Source organism: Corythoichthys intestinalis, chromosome 7 (assembly GCF_030265065.1).
Source record: "Corythoichthys intestinalis isolate RoL2023-P3 chromosome 7, ASM3026506v1, whole genome shotgun sequence".
Lineage (NCBI taxonomy): Eukaryota > Metazoa > Chordata > Actinopteri > Syngnathiformes > Syngnathidae > Corythoichthys > Corythoichthys intestinalis.
In genome coordinates, this window is record NC_080401.1 from 42,786,334 (window position 1) to 42,805,199 (window position 18,866).

At 40.4% G+C, this 18,866-nt stretch overlaps 1 protein-coding gene across 7 annotated transcripts in view; it reads right to left on the minus strand.

Annotated features, from left to right (window-relative positions):
* Positions 1-18,381, minus strand: part of dot1l (DOT1-like histone H3K79 methyltransferase) — a 64,659-nt gene extending 46,278 nt beyond the window's left edge. For all 7 annotated transcript variants that reach the window (XM_057840782.1, XM_057840788.1, XM_057840783.1 and 4 more), the window contains exon 1: positions 18,017-18,381. In XM_057840782.1, the coding sequence (XP_057696765.1) occupies positions 18,017-18,097 (81 nt within the window). In that variant the 5' untranslated portion in view covers positions 18,098-18,381. The remainder of the gene's footprint in view (positions 1-18,016) is intronic.
* Positions 18,382-18,866: the final 485 nt, after the last annotated feature.

An 18,866-nucleotide genomic window follows, 5' to 3' on the forward strand; every position in this document is an offset into this window, starting at 1 on the left:
AAACAAAAGCGGTGTCTTTTTTTTTTTTCCACCCGTCTAACCCCCCACCCCTCAGCCGTGCGTAAGGTTACGTGACGTCACCACGCTAAAATGCGCGTCGACAAGTGCGACCGAATTCATTCAGTTCAAGGAAGTAAACAATGCAGAGCAACATGGAAGCCTCCTTTCCGTTTGTGTTCTCTGTTTTCATGCTTTTTACTGCCCTCAAAATGATCGAAATGCAGCAAAGGATCAACACTCTGCTTGTGCTGAGGCAACGTAGGCGAAATGAATTCTTCTTCTTCTACTAGCTTTGTTATGAGCATCGACGTAACGTTTGTGGGGCATGTTAAATGGTGGGGCGACTGGCACGTTGTTATGACGCATCACATAAGAGTCTACGTCACCACGTAGATTAGGGTGTTGACTGTTGACCCGGGGTTTTGCTTTCACACTGCATGACGATCAGAGCCTAGGTGATTTTTACGCGGATCGCTTGGCGGGTTGATTGACACGGGTGGAGGCGGGTCGCTGCACCTTTCCCACTGCCACCAATAGCCGATTCTTAGTGGATTGACATGGGTTTTTTGGTCAGTGGGATAGGGGTATAATAAATGTTTCTGGATAGTTACTTTGAGATTAAGGGGTACTTAAGGTGTTAATTCTGATTCACGCGGAAATTCGGGTTACAGCGCCAGCGTAGGAATGGAACTTGTTCATAATCCGAGGACTACCTGTACGCGCATTTCCATTATAGTTTTGTCACAAAATAAAAGCGATATTTCAAACATTTCGGAAAAGTATAACTGCAACTTCAGCATAGATTGCTTTTTCGGAAAAGCATCGTAACTCTCGTGAAGTCTCATCTCCTGAAATCTTACTGAAGGAAAATAGACGTCCAAAACCTGGTGCATGTGGAAGGGAAGTGGATCATGCGATGGGGTACATCACGTCCTGTGGTGTACAAAATAGTGATGTTCCGATCAGATACGCAGTATCTGTACGCACTACACGATACGGCTATTTTTTTGCGAGTATCGGATTTGATGACAAGATCGGATCCGATCCAGTCGTCACCGTTTTCAGTACCATCGTGCTTTTTGGCTGCTCTAAATCAAACATCTAGGCAAATATGTACCAAATATATGCTGAGCGAGACTACCGCTCTTTAGAAATTAATGATAGTAACAGAGCATTGTGCAATATTCTTAACGGGGTACCAACCGTGCTCAGTTAATGTTTTTTTTTTTTTTTTATTATTTGTACTGGTCTAAAAATATATGTAACAAATCTGCAGCGGATCGGATAACTTTAAAAAAAAAAAAAGTCTTTCCCTGCCAGGGGTTCAATCAGGCACGCGATGATTGTTCTCCCTGTCAGAGTTGTTTTATAGTTCCTGGGTGACGCCGGTCCCAAGCTGTCATAAAAAGGGGTGGGTAGCGACAAGAAGGGCATCCGGGGTAGAAGCAGTTCCAAACAAGTCATGCAAGGGACTCACTGTGGAAAATTCCTGGCAGAGAAATGCTATAAATCATTTCTTTAACATGACATTTTAAGTTTAAAGTTAAAAGGGACACGATTGGACATTGATCAGCGTCAATGGCACTGAAAGAATTATTGTGTGCTAAAATTATAATGTGTTACTGATTTTTTTTGTGCAGTTTAATGCTTACATCGTTTGATTCACTGTTGTTATTTGCGTTATAACGGTGCACTAGAACTGCTAGAATTCAAATTCGAACACAAAAAGACAGAGGTCACCTTTAAAGCTGACCATTTATTAAATTTAATAACCTTAGATGTAATTCTATTACGTTTGCAAGACAATTCGCATTGAAAATGTCCAGAATATTCTTTTTTAAGTTATTTTACTTGGTCCTTTATAGTTGCTACTTCAAACAGCCATATTTCTATTAATAAGTGGTTGACTTGATTAAATTTGAATATTTTAGAGATAAATGTAACAAGGGATGCCTCCGATCGGATTACGTTATCAGAAATGGGGCTTGATCACGTCATTTTCAGAGGATCGGAATCTGAAACAGCGGAAGTGGAAGTAAACACCGCCTGTAGGAAACATTATGCAAGCTAGCTGTCACTTGAAGCTAATGGTAATACAGCGATCCCTCGTTTTTCGCGGTTAATGGGGACCAGAACCAGAAATAAGTGGAAAACCGTAAAGTGGTGCCCCCCATGCATGGAAATGGATACATGTTAGACATGTTTAACTTTACCTCTTTCCCCACAAAGTATCATTTAAACAAATATTATGTGTACATACAGTTTAATAAATGTTTTTAAAGCACTTTAAATGTTATAATTATGATAAGTTTTAAACATGTTACTGTCCCATAGAATTATTTTTAAACAAGAAAAAAAGTAGACGCCCAATTTATTTAAAAAAAAAAAAAAAAAATTCTTGTCTTTATTAAATGCTTCATTGAGTGTCCACTCAAATCCGCTCCAGCAGCTCACTTACACACTATGAGTTGCCACTGCAACTGTTAAACACCTTAAACAATGATTGACGCATGCAGCCCTTTGAAGGTCGAGGATCTGGCAAGATCAAAGCTTTACCGTGTGTCAATCATCGTTTACTTTAATAAGCAACTCCAGTTCACTCTATGACGAAGAAAGAGCAAGGAGATGGAGGGAGGGCGCGAGCGTTAGACCATGCGATTGGCTCGGGACAGCTTATCTGTATTTTTTTTTTTAAATTGAAAAAAAATCCGTGATGGATTGAGAGCTCGAAGTTTGAAGCTCGAAGTAGCGAGGGATCACCGAATAGCATCATGCTAGGAATGTCCCCGGCCCGATCACATGATCAGAAATGGGGCCGAACGTGCCATTTTCCAAAGGATCAGAATCGGGTGAAAAAGACCGGATTTTTAATATATATCAGGGCTGTCAAACGATTAAAATTTTTAATCGAGTTAATTACAGCTTAAAAATTAATAAATCATAATTAATCGCAATTAATCGCAATTCAAACCATCTATAAAATATGCCATATTTTTCTGTAAATTATTGTTGGAATGGAAAGATAAGACAAGATGGATATATACATTCAACATACAGTACATAAGGACTGTATTTGTTTATTATAACAATAAATCAACAAGATGGCATTAACATTATTAACATTCTGTTAAAGTGATCAATGTGTAACCCCTGTGTCAGCGCCGCCCCGCGTTCCGCTCCCACCTCTGACTAGGCCGGGACGCGAACCCGCGCGCCAACGACGCTTCCACTCGGCAGGCAAGATCGGTAACCACTGCACCAATAAGGTCGAGCCAACGGCACAGCCGCTAGCGTCCTTACATGAAGGAATCGGCAGGGAGGTTTCCACGCTCCACATGGACTTGCGTGTACCCGTTACACTCACCCCCCGAAACCTTCGCTGCCGATCCGGGTCCACGGCACCATTGTAACCCCTGTGTCAGCGCCGCCCCGCGTTCCGCTCCCACCTCTGACTAGGCCGGGACGCGACCCCGCGCGCCAACGACGCTTCCACTCGGCAGGCAAGATCGGTAACCACTGCACCAATAAGCTCGAGCCAATGGCACAGCCGCTAGCGTCCTTACATGAAGGAATCGGCAGGGAGGTTTCCACGCTCCACATGGACTTGCGTGTACCCGTTACACATGGATAGAAAGACTTGTAGTTCTTAAAAAATGAATATTAGTACAAGTTATAGAAATGTTATATTAAAACGCCTCTTAATGTTTTCGTTTTAATAAAATTTGTAAAATTTTCAATCAAAAAATAAACTAGTAGCCCTGTTCTGTCCTCAATGTGTGTAAGTACACAAATTGACAGATAGCGAACATAAGTTCCAAAAAGAAATCAGACGGTGTGGCAAAGTTGCATGGGCTTTACTGAAGTCATCTCTTTTTGACAGGAGCACGTTTCTAGTATTTTTGTAAAACTGAAAATAACAAGGCAATGTGTCAATAACTTGCATAAATCACAAAATAACATAAAATGTACACACACGTGTCCATTTGAGCAGTAGCACTAGCCAATTAGCTCACAAGCATCTAACAATGTAACTGCATTTCACCATATATGTGAACAAATTCAAATACACATCATCAATAACTATCTAATGCTCATGAATATAAACAAAGGAGGAATATAACTCACAAGCGATGCATGTATTAGCACTTTGAATTGCCTTGTGTTGAATTGTGCTATATAAATAAATTTGCCTTGCCTTGCCTTGCCTAGACACAAACAGTGTGACGGGACTATGAGAACTGCCACTGAATACTGGATGCGGACGTTAGCTAGTCTGAATAGCACTGTCTATTAGTGTGAGTTCGCGTCGACATATAATCACGTCAGAAAAGCGCGCCGAAACCCAAATAATCAGCTGCACTGAATCGCCGGCAGAGGGCGACATTACGCCACATAACATATGCAAGTCACACCCAAGCGCCAGCAGAGGGCGGAAAAACTCAATAAAACACAATTAACAAGTTGGCCTTTCACTGTACTGACATTTAAATCTGTCTGAGCGGGCCTAGTGCGTTAATTGCGTCAAATTATTTAACGTGATTAATATTAAAAAATAATTAACGCTCGTTAACGCGATAATTTTGACAGCCCTAATATATATATATATATATATATATATATATATATATATATATATTTTTTTTTTCTTTTTTTTTTTTCAAGGGCTAAAAAGTACAAAATAATCCAGAAATATAATGGCATTGCCAAAAAAACAAAAATATATACTTTTATATTCCGCAACACTTCCAGAAAAAGCAGAAGTAGTATTGTAAACAGTACAGTACGGTAACAGAAAGAAAGAAAAAAAAATTCTCAAAATGAGGCAATTTGGACGCAAAAACATATGATCGAGACATCCCTACATCATGCAACAGGTATGTCAACAATATAGAAATAATTTACATTTGGATTAATATTTTTCTCCTTATTACATTGCCGAGGTATCGAATCAGTACTTGGTATTGGCAGATCCTCAAAATCAGGTGGCGACATGGCGTGGACACAAACTCGGTGCAAAACTAGGTGATCGAGAGACAACACTTAACGTAACCTTTTCACTCCTATTGGCTGTTAGCGATTGGTGGTGTCAGTGGCATAAACACCTCATGTACTGATCATTTGATGTGGGCCCTCTCAAGTGTTATTCACTCATTTGTTCGTGCCACATAATGTCACATTCAATTAGTGCTGCGACGATTAATCGATTAACTCGAGTATTCGATCAGAAAAAAATATTCAAATTAAATTTTGTTGCTTTGAGTATTCGTTTAAGTGGCATTGTAATGGTTTATTATGAATGTGTTTACATTTAGTTTTATCGATTAGGGTGGATACACTGCCCTCTGTTCTGCCTCATTTCACATGGCTGAATCCAACTGCTCCCTGTTAAGACCAACGTAAGCAAACTTTTTGTTTGGGCTAATGTTTTTTTTAATGCATTCATAATTTAGTTTATGGGTATATTTAGCTATTTTTGTTGGAATAGGGGTCTGAACCATTTTTTAAAGAGCATTATAAAAAAAAAAAAGGTTGCATTTGATAGCATTTAAGCTAGCGGACTTTTGCGTTGTAGGATTGTTCTTTTGTTGTACACAGATTCTCTTTTTTTTTTTTCTACTGTTTGAGGCTCAGGTATTTTAATTTTTCATGTTCCCTCTCCAATTACTTGATTATTCGAACTAACTCGTTCATTGATTAATCGACTACTTAAATAATCAATAGCTGCAGCCCTACATTCAATCAAGTGACGCCAACGCATCCAAAGCAGACTCGATTAAATTTGTTATAAATGACTGCAAGCTTCACAATTACACACAGTTTCAAAAATCAGAGTAAACCACAACAAATGTATGCATTTATATACGTATATGTACAGTTGGCCGTGGTGGCTCCCTATCAAAGGACCAGGAAATGTCAAGCTGTGTGCTGTTTAAAGCAAGTCTTAATGAAAAGGGTCGAGTACAATAAAATCCTGGTTTCAAAATGCTTCCAAATTTCTCCCAGAGAAAATTGAAGTATAATTTACGAATCTGTCACGTCACAAACTGCAAAGATGACCAACTTCAACCAGCTCACACACACACATTTGGACCTATATGCTACAAGAAGAAGTGTGGTGAAAAATGAAATTCGACAAACTGTCACCTTAAATAAAACTATAACCTGCAGGGCTCAATGGTAATCATGACTGCAGTGCGCAAGATCCACAGGGCGCTCAAGTTGCACTACAGTGCAAGCAGCGTGAGCCCGTAGCCTTAGCTGACCCACTGACCCACTTTCCCTACTCGCACTGCATCCAAAGGAGTGCCTCTTGTGGAGGTAAGGAGAGAGGGAATGAAGTGAGGTGGTGGCAGAGGAAAAGAAAGGAAAGCGAAAGTAAGGCGAGGCGAAGGAGTGCAGAGGAGCGTAAAACATGGCCAGGCAGTGGCAAAGAAGGAAAAAACCTGCTATTTGTCAGCTGCTCTGCGGCTTGAGCAAACAGATCACAGGCTGTGGCTTCCCGCGCAATATTACCCGCCAACATTTTACAAGCTGCGCGCGCACACACATTCAAATACATGCAGAAAACGCTATTTCTTTTAGTTAGTAGTTTTGTTGTAAATTTACTACCCTGTCTCGCAACTAAGCCTCCGATACTCAAACACTATACTGCGATAGGACAGAAATACATATAAAATTTCCGGTATGCATGCGGGATGCCACATGAGAGAAGTCACATGATCGCACAGAATGGCCCACAGCAACACCAGCAGAAAACCGAGGCTATAAATAAACCGTGAAAGGGAGACACTCTCATACACTGTACATTGTGAACACAGTTGTACTAATCAAAGGGTGTGAGAGTTTTAGCAGCATTCATGACTACAGACTGACTGATTTAGCCTTCTCGGCACCATAAAGTGATATCATCTGTTCTCCAATCAACTCCACAGCAACTGATGATGCATGGCTTTTCCTGAAAAGACCTTTTGTTCCTTCTTTCTGTGTAAATAACTTAAATGTGTCAAAGTTTCCTACAAGAGGACAACAGGCTGATGCCTGCAGTTTTATTTTTGTTGAACTGTTGACTAGAGATTCTCTGAATTTGGTATATGAGCAGAGTTTATGTTTCAAAATCTGCATACAAAGTGGCTGTGTCTATCCTTGACTGCTCCAAAAAGTGGTAGAAGGCTATCTTGAATTAGCCAACATGAGTTGGTAAATGAGGGCTATATTTCTTGTTACATCTCAAATGATTGTGAACTTTAGACATTCTCCACCTTTTACGTAGTATTCCCTGTCGTCTTGCTGCCATAACATTCCTACAGAGTAGTGCAGGAACATGAGATTACCCCTCTGACCTTTCATAGTAATTAATCATTCGATTAATCATTAAATTTTTACACTACACCCTAGTTACACCCTATTAAACAGCCAGTAAAAACGAACACCAATCAACATTTCCAATTTGTGATAGTGTAAACTGCCCATCCACAATAACACAGGAATAAAACCCAGTGAGCTGCCTAATTTAGATTTTAGCTTTCATTAGATTAGAATACGTTATGTAATCAAGCGTTAGATGCATGGTGATTGATCAGATCATACATTGATATGAAAAGGAAATATGTAACGAGATGAGGCTTTACACACAGGTAGATTGCTAGCATTATTAGCTTCCATTCCCAACTAATGAAGAAATATTCATTATAGTTAAACTCGAAACACGTATTTAGCAAGACAACATATTGCCTTGTCGTAAATATTAAGCTTCATTATTAGACATGTGCCGATTATCGGTTTCAAGCTATAACATGATATGAAAACTTCACGGTTTCAAAACCGCAAAAATTTTCCATCATACCGTACCTACGGTATTAGATATTTTTTATGTCCCAAAAATGCAGGGAGAAATCCCTCGCTTGCAGCTGAAAGGCTCAACCCTCCCCCACCAGTTGTTGCTCAGTGTCAGTCAACTATGCTACACGATGGCTGGAGGAGGTGAAACTCCTGAACTTTAGCCCCCATCGAAGAAAACTAAATTGCTAGTATGGGAATACTTCGGCTACAGAAATTTCACAGACGGCCGCGGCTTAGAGGACGAGGGCCAACCGACATGTAAAACAATTTTGAGGAGGGCGGCTGCCGAGGAGGCAATACCTCCAATATGATTTTGCATTTATACAAAATCAAAGGTTACTAAACACTAGTAGTGTGCCAAAAAATTGATTATTAGATGCATCGAGATTCGACATGTGACTATTCATAAATGTTCAAAAACAATGATTTTCCCTAATAACTTTATGACAGCCGCAATTAGCGGAACGAAATCCAAGACATGTCTGCCGCCCGGACACCTTTAACGGACGCACAACGTTATTATGACTGCAGCTAAAGTTACTGAGCGAGAGATTTACTCCTGTTCAAAAGACTTGAAAATAAATTTGTGTATGAGACCGGTGTTGTTGAAAGAAGGACTGACTTTGAAACACCTAATGTTTTTGCACCTTCTTGTGAAAAAGAGCATCTCTCGGTCAGCGCTTGTGTTGTACCGGCATGTTGAGAAATAAGAACTGCCTTTGAAATGCTTAACGTTTTTGCACTTTCTTGTTAAAAAAAAAAAAAAGCAGCTTAAGGGCAGCTTTGTGTTGTATGGGCATGTTTCCATCGTTCCTGTTGAATCATTAGGATGTTTTAAATCAATAATGGACATAAATTAGTTTGGCCACTGTATTAATTAATATTATAACTTGCTAGTATGTTTTGAAAAATAAAATCCTGTTCAATGGAAACAAGTTTTCCCCCAAACCCTGATATTTTAAAGTAACACATTTTAGAGCCGTAACTGCAATACTGCGATACCCTGAAACCGTGATATTTTGGCTTAAGGTTATCATATCATACCGTTCGAATCTCATACCGGTACATGCATATTCATTATAATGTAGCAGGGATGAAGCAAATTAATTTTATTCTCCTTCATTTAATAATTTATATATTTCTTAGATACCTCAAAATACATCCGAACTGCGGGCATGTCGGCTTATTTCATTACATCATCACAACAGTACAACGGTTCTTCACACTCTTTCGGCCATTTAACCGAAAATGAAATTGTAGCTGTTTTCGGCCGAACGTTTTCGGTCATATCTCTAATAGTAAGTAAGGGTGTAACGGTACATGTAATAGTATTGAACCGTTTCCACACGTGGTGCTCGGTTCGGAACGGACGCATACCGAACGAGTTTCTGACGAAATATAACCCTTACTTTTCGAGGCTGTGAGTCGATCGGGTTACAGTTTCTTTGTGTAGATTATATTTACTCCGTCTTCTCTACTATGAGGACCAAAACGGTAGGACAGTATAACCCAGAAACGTCAATAGCGCGACAACGTGGCCGCCGCGAGAACACAGTGAAACGCGGGTGTTAAGAGTCACTCAGCCAATGCACACCAGTCGCAGTGTGGCCGCGTGTTAGATGCGTCCCAGAAGCGTCTGAACGCGACGCACGCGAAAAAAACGGCAGAGTTTATTATTTGACGTGAGACGCGGCCCTCCTGCATCAATATTACTACCGGTAGCTAGATCGGGCACACCGGAAGTCACTCGTGTAAAAATACGGTGGATCCGGTCGATTTTCAAACTAATATGCAATCATAACCTACTTTTTGAGTCCATCAGATCTTGAGTGGTAGATCGGGGCACAGTTGACTTGTCTTTGTTGATTTACTGCTGTCTTCTCTGCTATTATAATAACCAACATGGCCCCGTGTTCAATACATAACCCTCCTACCACAACAAAACAAGTAGGAACTAATATTCACATAGGAACTAAAGGTATACATAAAATATACAATATAAATTAATACTACATCACATTTGTAAAATATAAACACATAATAAAATAAATCATAGCCCATTTAAATCAAATAAATTGAAATGAGCTAAAACACCTGTAATTAAATAATAAGAATACACATCCTGCTTACACAATTAAATTTATTAATTTCTGTGTGGCACTTTAACTTGAGAAAATCCACCAATAAAGCTTTTGAAAACCGTTCATAAGAAAAATGATTCATTGAGGCATTTTATTTGTAAAATACATGTTAAAATCTTTGTCATTGGGATTGCTTTTCTCTTTAGCACAGGACTTCTTTTTTCTTCTTTCAGAAAGAAAGCTGACCAATACGCTGGGTCTGAAAGGCAAATTGTTGTTGCATTATCTTTAAATACTCGCTATTTTTTGAGCAGAATTCTAGCTTTGTATAGGCTAATGTTCCTATTGTTGAAAGCACAAAGTGAGTAATAAACAACTAGCACATTTATATTTTGCATTTTGTTTTCTTACTGTACCGAAAATGAACTGAACCGTGACCTCAAAACCGAGGTACGTACCGAACCGAGATTTTTGTGTACCGTTACACCCCTACTAGTAAGTATATAAATATTCTTTGAAACGTCAACTGTACTAAATGGTACATGGTATAAGCATGTTAACCTCACAGTGGTGTACCCTGATACTCTCTCAAAAAAGGCTTCAACTCAAAATTGGGACAATACCAATAAAAAATGGATGAGTATATGATTATTGAGCCCTTAGTACGGTTTACTTCTCTTTCTTATTCCATTGTTCCAAAAGGTAAAATCAACTAACAATGAATTTTGTCAATGTGATGTGATGTGTGTGGGCATTCGAAGCGGTTGATGAGTGCGCGTCTTGTAATACAACACAATAGTCTTCTTGTGCGTGTCGAAAAGGCATTCAGTACTGCACCCATGCAATGTGGGTGAGAGTGATGACATCATCAGCTATGAAGTGGAAGCAATTGCACCAAGCCAGCCATAACACAGGACTAGGGATGTCTTTTGGAATTTAAGTGCTACTTCCATCCTGCCCTCTGTAGTGTTGACCATATGGACACGGGGAGGGGAGAGGAAGTCTCGCCCCCTTGATAACAGTTGGGGGTGTGTTTCAAACACGCACCAAATAGTTTGCCATGCTTCAATGACATGACACAGGCACAACCATATCGCAAATTCCTGCCACGCTTGTTCTGGTGCGTGTATCCGTATGGACCATAACAAAAGGAAGAGGGCGAGGCAGTCAAGGCGGTTGGGGCGAGATAGCAGTAGAGTAAGAGGGAGGGTCAATGTTTACACCCAAGAGCAGCCTGGAGTGGCTGATTGTGACGACTACATTTCTGTACTTAACAGCGTAGGCAGAGAGGAAACATACAGAAAAGACCCCCCACCCCCTTGCATATTCTGAGAATTTCCACAGTTTTTAAACTCACTTCTTACTGTCTGACCGCAATCACTACAGAATAGAAACATGTTTCATTTCAGACGTCTCATGAAGACCGAAAGAAAACCACTTCCTTTGCCGCTGAGACAGTAGACTAGTCTGTGTATGCACTGCACGTCGCGAATAAAATAGTTAGGATATGAGTCTCAGTTACGTCATGTAAGGCTGTTCAAATCGCTCAAATATTTCGATTACGTTTTGATAGCGAGCTCAAGTGAACAAAAAAATACCTGCATCCCCCACACATATTAGTACAATGCAATGTGGTACATAGAGCACATAACACTTCTTACAAATACGGGTGATAAAACGTATCAGATGCAGTGATCCCTCGCTACTTCGCGCTTCAAACTTCACGCCCTAAGTCCATAACATAATAAATACTGTTAATAAATGCAGTATTCTACAGAGCTGTCCCGATCCGATCACGTAGTCTCTTACTCGCGCTCCTGCCTCGTTTCTTGGTCAGGCAATACACAGGAGTTGCTTATTAAAGTTAACGGTGATTGGCAGATGATAAGGTTTGATCTTGCCAGAAACGCTTGGAAGCCAAAACTTCAAAGCGCCGCATGCGTCAATCATTGTTTAACTTGTTAAACAGTTGCTGTGGCAACTGTGTGTAAGTGGAGCAGATTTGAGTGTACACTTAATGGAGCGTATAATAAAGACAAGCATTTTTCTACTTCAGCCTTGTTTGAAAATAATCCGATGGGACAGTAACATGTTTAAAACTTATAATTATTACATTTTAAGTGCTTAAAAACATTTATTACAATACAATAAACACATGAAAGTTGTATTTTTTAATTATACTTTAAGGGAAAAAACATTTCATATGTATCTCTTTCCACTGCTAAATTTGAATAAATATATTGAACACACAATTTCGGGGGGTCACGACTTTTTTTACGTTTTTCCACATATCGTGGCGGGTTCTGGTCCCCATTAACCGCGAAAAAGGAGGGATCGCCATACATGTCATGTAACGGAAATGCACAAATCATGCCAAAGCATGACGTCAATACGTCATCACAACTTGTCTACAAAAGCGTCCGCCCAAACAACATAAAAACAGATTAAAAAAGTACTCACTGCAAATTAAAAATAGATAAGTCTCAATCACATATTTTTGCACCAGAGTTGGAGCCAGAGTCACCTGATTTTGAGGCTCTGCCGGTACAGAGTACTGAGTACCAGGCGATGCTATAAATTTATCAGGTAATTTACAAACCAAGTAATTTATGACAAAAGGTATTTTTATTTATTTTGTAATATCATTGTCCATCTTATTTTGTTGCTTTGTAGTCATTTAAAAACAATTCTTAAAACTTTTTTCCACCCAATTCCGATCTTCTAAAAATTTTGCATGTTATAAAACATTTATTTTTTTGTTTCTTTTGACGATATCCTTGTACATCTTAACTTGTTACTTTATAGCCCTTAAATATATATATTTTTAAAAATCAGATATTTTTTCCCCACACGATTACGATCTTAAAATGACGTGCTTGGGCCCGATTTCTGATCACATGATCGGATTGGGGACATCTCTAATCGTTATACCTCTGGATTATTTTGTTGCTTGTAACCCATAACTCATTCACTGCAACTGACAGCTATAGGCGTTAAATTTATTTGAATGGGTATGGCTGGGATTGAATAATCGTTTTTGACAATCACTGCCAGCTACCCAATCAAAATTGGATTGGACGTTTATCGCTGTCAGTGGAAAGCAATGCGCTAACACTTGGAAACACAGTGGTTCATCGACATGTGATCTTTTCGACATCCGACGTAAAATTTAACTCGTCATTTATGGCGATATATGACGACATGCTCGAAATACGAAAATTTACAACAGCGTCGCAATTCATTGCTTCCCCGCAAGACGGCAGCACGGCCGACTTTCTGGTGAGTGAAATCAACATGGGTCCCAAGAAGGTTAGTGCAAGTGGTGAAAAAAGGAAAAAGGACACGCTTACCATTGAAGTTAAGATAGAAATGATTAAAAAAATATGAGCGTGGTATGCCCCTTAGTGAACTAATCAGGCCAGAATATGTCTACGATCTCGACGGTCCTCCTCTAAACTACGTTCAAAATAATTGTCGACAGATTAATGCTGAGGTTACCCTAAATTGTGTCTGTCTCTAGAAATTCCATCAATTTCCATGCAATTTAAACAGTCTTATAGTGCTATACGTCTTCTACTCCATGTTATTCGGGATAATCTCCGGTTTCCTAAAACCCTAAACAGGATAAGACTTAGAGTAAACCTATGTATGTATGTGTGTCATATACAGGCATCAAATGGGAATTGGACGCTTCAAACATGGAGCGTAAATCCGGCCTTAAGGATGAAAACAGCCTTGCCACTGAGGCCATGTGCTATAAGGCGAGTGTTAAGTGGAAACAGATGTTCAGTCTAAGCTGGTAAAAACAAACTGTACAGTATATGCTTGCATATACTGCTTGAGGGCAGTATACTGTACGTCTACTTCAGTGTTATACGATACGCGAAAAAGGTATTATTAAACCAGTGTCAGGCAGCATTATTATTTACCGCACATTTAGCACAATAAAATTTTAAAGTGCATGTGACACGAAAAAGCATGTTTATTTCATAATTCACGCGGTATTTTATGCTCCTGAATGATATGGACCGCATGGATGTGGGTGGAAGCGATCGCAATATTTATTTAGTTTTTTTAATCCCGCGCCATGAAAATGAGTGACTTCCTGCTTCAGTCTTGCATTGAGGAGGAGGGCGCTGTGACGTGTACGGGTGAAGGCGTCCTCTTCGCTGTACAGCCGTACTGTTGTGTATGAAGACTAAGGATTCAGCTGATTTTGCGGATTAATACGTTTATTTTTCGCATCACGCCAGCCAAACGGCTGCAGAAAAATCTTGCTGTATAAGGGAGAGGCGTATGCGCCTTTTTGGAGTTTCAAAAGGTTCCCATTCACCGCGGATATTGGCCAAAACAAGCCCTACTACTGTGGGACCATTGGACTTATGAGGAAGTGAGTAAACATCTTGTTTTGTATTATGTCAAATACTGGGATCATTTTAATATGTAGGTGGCTTGCATTTTGTGGCCTACATGCATGCGGGGCAGCTATTTTTCGGCACAACACCGGCGGCTTGTCGCACATCCATTCGCCGGGAGAGCACTATATTCGGCTTATTGTGCTCATGTGCCCAGTGTCCTGTCAAAGTTTCCACCCAATCAGAAATTGCAACTTTGAGTTAAAAATAGCCGCAAATCCAGCAATTACGAAGTAAACACTACAAACTTTGTTTAAATTAAGGACTACTTACGTTTGATCTTTGATAGGCATGTGAAAAGCTCTCCTCGTGCACATTAGCTGCATGTTAGCTGCACAACAACTGCAGCCGCCCTCCTCCGAGGAACGAGCTGTAAATTGCTCTCCGGCGAAGACAATCGACAACCCAGTCGTCATGTCAAAACATCCGAGCTAGTTATGTGTCATTTTCAGCTTCGAAGACTTTGAAACATCACTCGGTTCGGGTTAGCATGTCGGCTAGCTGTCACACCTCTTGGTTTGTTTACATTCTCCGAACCCGGGGAAGGGAAATGACATGTGTCCGATTTAGGTGTCATAAAATATCGGAGGTGCAACAGTAAAGGTGAAGTCGGCAGTTTTGACCATTATGGAGTAATTTTGCCATGTCGTCCTGAATAAGTGCATTTTTATTATTTCATATTCCATTTAGCACAAGACTTATTCGTCATGACCATGCCATTTATTTAGCAATTGGGGAAAATACTTGGATAAAAAGAATATCCTGTAAAAATATTGAAATAAAGAGACTGAAACAATGACATTTTGCAGCTCTCTTTGTCGCGTTTTCCTGGTTGTGAATAGTTCCCCCTCGACGGGCTGACTGGTCCTTCTCAAGCCATGCCCGGCAGTGGTCATAGTCAATAGAAATCTAGACCTCCGAAGGGTTAACGTTACGTGAGCGAGAGACAGTAACGTTATATTTTTTTAGCGCTGAGAAGTCTACTGCTTAAAGATGGCGGCTGTTTACTAACGCTGCCCAGACGCGGCCGGGTCTGTCATTTCGCTTCTAGTCCTAAAGCCTTGAAATTAGTGCTGCAACGATTAATCGATTAACTCGAGTATTCGATTAAAAAAAATATTCGAATTCAATTTTGCTGCTTCGAGTATTTGTTTAATTAAAGTGACGTTTTTTATTGATGTGGGTGGATACACTGCCTTCTCACATGGCTGAATTCAGGTCCTCCCTGTTAAGAGCAACATAAGCTAAATTTTGTTTGAGCTAATGTTTTTTTTTTTTTTATGCATTCGTAATTTAGTCTATTGGTATATTTTGCCTATTTTTGCGGGAATATGTGTCTGAGCCGTTTGTTAAGAGCATTGTAAAAAAGTTAGCATTTGATAGCGTTTAAACTAGCGGACTTTTGCGATGTAAGTTAGCCAATTGTTATGTTGTTGTACATAGAGCCTCATTTATTTTTATACCGTTTGAGGCTCAGCTCAGGTAATTTATTTTTTCATGTTCCTTATCCGATTACTCGATTATTCAAAGTAATGGTTTATCGATTAATCGACGACTAAAATAATCGATAACTGCAGCCCTACTTGCGATATCTATGAGACGCATCGGACAGTACCTGCTACCACACTGCGGGCGTAGTTTTTTGCAACGTCGGCGTAGTTTGTAGCGGCTGTCGGCTGCAGTAAGGGTTTTTTTTTTTTTTTTTTTTAACTTTATTGCTTCTTCCTCTACGCACGTGACATCAGCGCGTTGTCCCGCATTAAAAGTAGTCCGGGCAAAACGTGATGCTTAGAGCTGGCAAAATTAAACGATTCCTCGAGGTGTATAAAATTACTCTGATCAGTTTTTAAACTCGAGTTACTCGAGTATTCGTTTCAGTTCTATACAAAATATCACGATATATCACCATTTCGATATTTTGTCACACCCTTATCGCAAATCCCCCAAAGTTGCAATGTCAGTGTTTTCCAATATCATTCAGCCCTAATATACACTCACCGGCCACTTTATTAGGTACACTATGCTAGTAACGGGTTGGACCCACTTTTGCCTTCAGAACTGCCTCAATTCTTCGTGGCATAGATTCAACAAGGTGCTGGAAGCATTCCTCAGAGAGTTTGGTCCATATTGACATGATGGCATCACACAGTTGGTGCAGATTTGTCGGTTGTACATCCATGATGCGAATCTCCCGTTCCACCACATCCCAAAGATGCTCTATTGGATTGAGATCTGGTGACTATGGAGGCCAACTGAGTACAGTGAACTCATTGTCATGTTCAACAAACCAGTCTGAGATGATTCCAGCTTTATGACATGGCGCATTATCCTGCTGAAACTAGCCATCAGAAGTTGGGTACATTGTGGTCATAAAGGGATGGACATGGTCAGCAACAATACTCAGGTAGGCTGTGGCGTTCCAACGATGCTCAATTGGTACCAAGGGGCCCAAAGAGTGCCAAGAAAATATTCCCCACATCATTACACCACCACCACCAACCTGAACCGTTGATACAAGGCAGGATGGATCCATGCTTTCATGTTGTTGACGCCAAATTCTGATCCTACCATCCGAATGTCGCAGCAGAAATCGAGACTCATCAGACCAGGCAACGTTTTTCCAATCTTCTATTGTCCAATTTCGATGCGCTTGTGCAAATTGTAGCCTCAGTTTCCTGTTCTTAGCTGAAAGGAGTGGCACCCGGCATCGTCTTCTGCTGCTGTAGCCCATCTGCCTCAAAGTTCGACGTACTGTGCGTTCAGAGATGCTCTTCTGCCTACCTTGGTTGTAACGGGTGGTTATTTGAGTCACTGTTGCCTTTCTATCAGCTCGAACCAGTCTGGCCATTCTCCTCTGACCTCTGGCATCAACAAGGCATTTCCGCCCACAGAACTGCCGCTCACTGGATATTTTTTCTTTTTTTGGACCATTCTCTGTAAACCCTAGAGATGGTTGTGCGTGAAAATCCCATGAGATCAGGAGTTTCTGAAATACTCAGACCAGCCCTTCTGGCACCAACAACCATGCCACGTTCAAAGTCACTCAAATCACCTTTCTTCCCCATACTGATGCTCGGTTTGAACTGCAGGAGATTGTCTTAAACCATGTCTACATGCCTAAATGCACTGAGTTGCCGCCATGTGATTGGCTGATTAGAAATTAAATGTTAACGAGCAGTTGGACAGGTGTACCTCATAAAGTGGCCAGTGAGTGTATATATACAGTAGATCCATTTTGATCTGTTACACTTGTGTAAATGGAAAGTAGATTCACAAAACTGTTGAAATTGCAATAGTTTAATGAAATTATTGAAAACAATGGGCTGAATTTTGAAGTGAAAAGCTTAATCCAGAAATATATTAATGGGTGGCCCCAAAGCTCCATGTATAAAGGCATGCACTTACAAAAATAGAGCTAATTCATTGCATATTAACCATGTCTCGGATCCCTGTTTAAGGAGCAAAGCTCTAATCGACGTGCCAACATTGCGAGGTGAGTTAAGGTGACACATGGTGTGCCTTGCTCTAACTTGTCACACCGGGGTTGTCCTCACCGCAGGAGCGTGCCCGAGCTCGGAAGTGTCTTGCACCGGAGGCTAGCTAACAAAGCCAAAACACAAACTACACGAATACACAACTACACAACTGATATTCCACGGCTTGTTGAAGAATCACACTTACGTAAACCGGTAATGGCCAAGGGTAGCCAGCGGCTTCTGCTCCAACCGGCGATTTGAGCCTGAGCTCCAGCTTTTCTCCCATTCTCCCCTTGACGGCGGCTCGGGCTTGCGGCTAGCGAGCGAGGCTAGCTGGTAGACTGCTCTCCGCGAGCTACAACGTGAACATGTTGAGGGGCGTGGAAATGTCTTTTGAGGGAAAAGCAAAAGAAAAAAAGCAACCCCAAAAAGGCGTCGAGGCGCTGAACGAGCACAAGGTGACGTTTAACTCGGTTCGGAATTGTCAATAAGAAATATCCTCCTTATGACCACTGGCAATAACACCTCTTCTGTGTGGCCGCCATCTTGCCCGGCATTGAAAAACTATGGCAGGAGGCCACACAGAGGGGAGCGTGACGTCATGGAGGAGGAGTGGCTTTAAGGTCAGAGAACTGGCGGGTATTTTTCCCTTTTTTTTTTTTTTTTTTTTTTTTTTTTTTTAATAAGACCTTGCAAGCTTTCGAACAAATTGCCGATTCACACAGAGTCTAAATCAAAATAAATATATATTTTAAGTACGCAAACGTATTTTCGAGGCAGAACGTCACTTGTCGACAAGCTTGATGTGATCACGTGAGAGTGTTGACACGTCACAAAGCACAGCTGGATTGGATTCTAACCACAAGCATCATTCATAATAAAAACAAGTGACACATTTTCCAAGAATTTCAGCACAGAATGTAAATGTTTTCTTAGCACGACAGTACTGCACAAAAAAATACATGCAAACAGTTATATTGTTGGGTGAAATTAGACTATTGAGCACACAGCAAAAATGTTTGAAATAACAGTGTTTTATTTAGCCTCAGACTAAA